At 40.5% G+C, this 5,104-nt stretch overlaps 1 protein-coding gene across 1 annotated transcript; it reads left to right on the forward strand.

The window, feature by feature from the left end:
• Window positions 1-3,109: 3,109 nt before the first annotated feature.
• Window positions 3,110-4,699, forward strand: CCL8 (C-C motif chemokine ligand 8). Its single transcript, XM_021707979.1, has 3 exons — window positions 3,110-3,215; window positions 4,044-4,161; window positions 4,561-4,699. Exons 1-3 carry the CDS (start codon window positions 3,110-3,112, stop codon window positions 4,697-4,699), a joined length of 363 nt encoding a protein of 120 aa, XP_021563654.1.
• Window positions 4,700-5,104: the final 405 nt, after the last annotated feature.

The following is a 5,104-nucleotide window of genomic DNA, read 5'->3' on the forward strand; positions in this document are numbered from 1 at the left end:
CTAAAAACAAACAATTTAAAAAGAAAATTACAACAATTTCATTAATGATAGCACCAAAAAGAATAAAATACTTGGACATTAATTTAACCAAAGAGGTAAAAGAATTGTACAATGAAAACTATCATTTTTAATAGAAATTAAAGATATAAATAAGTGGAAATACATCCTATGTTGATGGATTAGAAGACTTACTATTTTAAAGATGGCAATATCACTCAAAGCAATCTGTAGATTCAAATCCTCATCAAAACTGCAACACTGATTTTTGCAGAAATAGAAAAGCCAATCCTAAAATTTATATAAAATATCATGGGACCTCAACAGCCTAAAGAACCTTGAAAAAGAAGAGCAAAGCTGAAGGACTTACATCTTCTGATTGCAAAACTTACTACAAAGGTATAGTAATCAAAATCGTGTGACACCAGCATATAGACCAATGGAATAAAATAGAGAACCTAGAAATAAACCCTCACATATAAGATCAAATAATTTTTGACAAGGGTACCCAAACTATTCAATTGTCTTCAACATGGCACTAGGAAAACTGGATATCCACGTGAAAAACAATGAAGCTGCACCCTTAACTAACACTACATACAAAAAATTAACTCAAAAAGATCAAAGACTTAAATGTAAGACCTAAGACTATAAAACTCTCAAAAGAAAATATAGGGCAAAAATTCATGACTTTGGGTTTGGCAGTGATTTCTTGGATATGACACAAAAGAAAAAATAGACAAATTGAACTTCATGAAAATGTTAAAAATTTGTGCACCAAAAAAACTATGAATGGGATAAAAAGACAACTTATAGACTAGGAGAAAGCATTTGCCATTAATGTATCTGATATGGGATTGATATCTAGACTATATCGAGAATTCCTGAAACTAAACAATAATGACAAAAACCTGATTCAAAAATGGGCAAAGGTCTTGAATAGCTTTTCTCCAAAGAAGATATACAAATAACCACTAAACACAAGAAAAGATGTTCAACATCACTGATCATTAGAGAGATGAAAAATCTAAACTACAATGAGATACCACTTCACATTCATTAGAATGACTACTATCAAAAAGACAGAAAATAACACGTGCTGGTGAGGATGTAGAGAGATTGAAATCCTTGTGCACTGTTGGTGGGAATATAAAATTGTACTGTGAAAAAAGCTGCTGTGAAAAAGAGTATAGCAGTTCTTAAAAAATTTTTAAATAGAATACCATATATCGTAGCAATTCCACTTCTGGTTGTATATCCAAAAGATTGAAAGCAGGTCTTGAAGAGATATTTGTATACCCATGTTCATTGCAGCATTTGCAATAGCTAAAACATAGAAGGTACCCAAGTGTCCATCAACAGATGAATAAAAAGTAAAATGTGGTATACACTTCAATGAAATACTACAGCCTTAAAAAGAAAGGAAATTCTGACACATGCTACAACATGGATGTACCCTGAGGACATTATGTTCATTAAAATAAGTCAGTCACAAAAGGCAAATACTGCATGATTTCACTTATATAAAGTAGTTGGAGTTGTCAAAATCATAGCGACATTAAGCAGAATGGTGATGGTTACCAGGGGCTGGGAGAAAGGGAAACACAGTTTAATGGATATAGAGTTTCAGTTTGCAAGATGAAAAGAGTTATGGAAATTGCCACACAACACTGTGAATGTATTAATGCCACTGAACTGTACACACAAAAATCGTTACAGGCTAGGCGTGGTAGCTCACGCCTATAATCCCAGCACTTTGGGAGGCTTAGGTGAGAGGATTGCCTGAGCCTACGGGTTCGAGATCAGCCTGGACAACTTGGCAAGACCTCATCTTTACAATAAGTAAAAAAATTAGCTGGGCGTGGTTGCGTGTGCCTGTAGTTCCAGATACTTGTTAGACTGAGGTGGAAGGATCACCTGAGCCCAGCAGGTCAACTCTGCGGTAGCCACGACCATACCACTGCACTCTAGCCCGAGTGACAGATTGAGATTCCAACTCAAAAAAGGTTACGATGATAAATTTCATGCTGTGTGTATTTTACCACAATAAAATACAAAATAATGAAAAGGAAATAAATCGGTCATCAAACCACAAAGAGGCACGGAGAAGCCTCAAATGCATACTGCTTAGTGTAAGAAGCCAGTCTGAAAAGGCAGCATACTACATGTATGACATTTGGGAAAGACAAACCTCTATCAATAGTAAAAAGATCAATGGTGGCCAGACATTTACTGGGAGAAGATGAAGGGCGAATAGAATAGGGGATTCTTAGAGTAGTAAAACTTCTATATGATACTGTCATGATGGATACATGAGAGACGGGAGTAGACCAGGTCAGTGTTTTGCAAACCTGGTTTCTTCCCTCCTTGTCCCACCTGCTGCCCCAGTGTGTGTGAACAAAGGGAGTTGGGAGGCCAAACAGACCATTCCACCTGAATCTGCATGAAATATTGTGTTTCTCCACATGATTTCACTCGGAAGAAATTGTAGTGTTGAAATAAAATATTTGGAAACCACCATATACAAGACCAGCGTATGTCGTCCAGTTCTTATGCTCCTCAACGCTAAGATTCTAGGGTATTAAGACATGGCTCCAGGATTCTATCATTCCACCAAGGTTTGTGGAGCTGCTGGTCTGGGATTTTAGAGAAGCCTGCCTGGTTTAGAACTGCGGTGACCTGGGTGTGATGGAGAGCACAGGCAAAGCCCTGGGGCCCATTCCCGGTCTCCTGGTATCCACAGATGGGCAGGCCCTTAGCTCTCTTCACTACAAACTCAGTTCCCATTCTTTTATTTTCTAGAGACCATTTCAAAGAAATCAGATCCCTTAATAATCCAATGAGGTCATTTCCTACACTTTGTAGAGCCCGACCACATATCCTTCTGCCTCTATGCCACAAAGTCTAAGTAAAAGACAGAAACTACACAACTTCCTTCTTTCATTATTTGGAAATCACCTGAGGATCTGCTCCCTTACTCAGCACATTTCAGGATCTTACTTCATCCTTCCTTAATTGTGACATTTTTCAGGCCCTCTGCTCCCTATAAAAGGCAGGCAGAGCCACCAGAGAAGCAGAGAAGCTGAGACCAACCGAGAAACCTCCAAGTCTCATGCTGAAGTTCCTGTCCTCACCCTCCAACATGAAGGTCTCCGCCGCGATTCTGTGCCTGCTGCTCACAGAAGCCACCTTCAGCCCCCAGGTGCTTGCACAACCAGGTAAGCCTTCTTCTTCCCTAAGGATTGACATCTCAACTACCACAAGCACTGATATCCTGTTGCATACTATGCATTTTAAAGGTGAAGGAAGAAAGGGAGACCAAGAGAGGAATTAAGAAGACCCATTATGTCACAGCTAGTCAGAGACAGAGCCAGAACCAAAGGCCTGGGTCACTGAGTCCCCATGATCTTTCCTGACACCAGCTTTGGGAAGAGACACAGTGCAGCCATTACATCGACAACCTTCCCATTGTTTGGGGAAGTGGAAGAGACACAGTGCAGCCATTACATCGACAACCTTCCCATTGTTTGGGGAAGTGGCACAGAAAGATGAATCATTTCTCATTGTGGGTGTGAAGGACATTTCAGGCAATAGTGGAATGGATTGCTTTTTAGGTTTCAAAGTTTGAATTACAGCCCAGTGTAGCTTCCAGAACAGTGACTCTGTAGGGGGGACAAGAGAAATCTCAGCATATGACATAAGATGGCTCTGAAGCCCGTGGGGACAAATAGCTGGGAAGCAAGTTCTTAGCATTTATTTCCCCAGTGTCAGAAGTTTTGGATTAGTAGACAAGGATCAGCTTGTGACTCGAGATTTTTCCATACACAGTTAGCAATGAAGGTCCTATAGTTCAGTAGAGGAAACTGATTCATTTTGTCCTATAGTTCAGTAGAGGAAACTGGTAACATTTTGTCTCTGGGATCTGGACTAAGGCACTGAACTTGGAATGGTCACTCCTAGGTCTTCTCCCACCTTTTCCTATTCCCTTTCAAATGCACACTTACAATGTATCCTGATTGTCTCATTCTTTGCAAAATTTCTTTCAGATTCAGTTTCCATTCCAGTCACATGCTGCTTTAATGTGGTCAGTAGGAGGATTCCCACCCAGAGACTGGACAGCTACACAAGAATCACCAACGTCCAGTGTCCCCAGGAAGCTGTGATGTGAGTGGACAGTGCCTAGCCCCATCAGCCGGAAGTTCCAAGGGACAAGGGAGAGAGATCAGGATTAATGTCCAAATAAGTCAGATAGATAGACCATCTAATCCAAGGGGCTCCTTTACACCACAGAGAAACTGAGCCCATGATAAGAAGTCCAGAGTCACTCAAGGCTTTCTTTCTAGGAGCTTGGTGAGAATGTCCCAGTACCTTTAGTCAGAGCCTGGAGGGCTTCACCTGGACAGCAAAAGCAGAGCTTTCTCCTGGAGTCTCTTCCTCCCATCCTTCCCCTCCCTCCCTCCTGGATCTATGCCCATCACCAAGGAAGCAGAGATTGATCAGGTCTAGGGGCCAATGGCAGAATCCTCAAGGCACACCATTTAACTGTGCCTTCTTTCCTCACAGTTTCAAGACCAAACTGGCCAAGGAATTCTGTGCTGACCCCAAAGAGAGGTGGGTCAGGGATTCCATGAAGCACCTGGACCGAAAGACCCAAACCCTGAAAACTTCAACTATCACACCTGGACTGACAGTCAGAGCCTGAGGAAATTCTTATTTATTTCCCCCATACTCCCTCAGGGGAAAGTGTGATATTATTCATTATAATGTCCAGAAAGACATGCTTTTCTAATAATTTAAAGCACGATATTTTGTACATAATATTTAATTATATTTAAGTTATTGATGTTTTGACTTTCTTTGTCATAAATCCTAGTGAATGTAAACTACAGAATTCTGGTGATGTGTATTTCTTTTGTTGTTGTTGTGTGAGCTCAATTAAGGTTGTGGCAAAGATGTCATTATTCTCTTTCCTACTTGCCTGTGGTATTGTGAGGTCTTTCCATGGGTCATCAGGGTGAAACACTTCCGTATTCTTAGGGACTCAGTACTTCTCTAGGCACTTCTCTGTGCTTTGTACTGCTATTGTTGAAATTAATGCTATTTACAT

Source organism: Carlito syrichta, unplaced genomic scaffold, assembly GCF_000164805.1.
Source record: "Carlito syrichta isolate Samal-C Ts95f unplaced genomic scaffold, Tarsius_syrichta-2.0.1 Scaffold128688, whole genome shotgun sequence".
In the NCBI taxonomy this organism is placed as follows: Eukaryota; Metazoa; Chordata; class Mammalia; order Primates; family Tarsiidae; genus Carlito; species Carlito syrichta.

What these genes read in the sequence shown, in the direction of transcription:
- CCL8 (XM_021707979.1), top strand. Translation starts at nt 3,110, where the DNA reads ATGCTGAAGTTCCTGTCCTCACCCTCCAACATGAAGGTCTCCGCCGCG. An exon ending in CCAGGTGCTTGCACAACCAG is followed by an intron (nt 3,216 to 4,043) that starts GTAAGCCTTCTT and finishes AATTTCTTTCAG; the next exon opens with ATTCAGTTTCCATTCCAGTC. An exon ending in TGTCCCCAGGAAGCTGTGAT is followed by an intron (nt 4,162 to 4,560) that starts GTGAGTGGACAG and finishes CTTTCCTCACAG; the next exon opens with TTTCAAGACCAAACTGGCCA.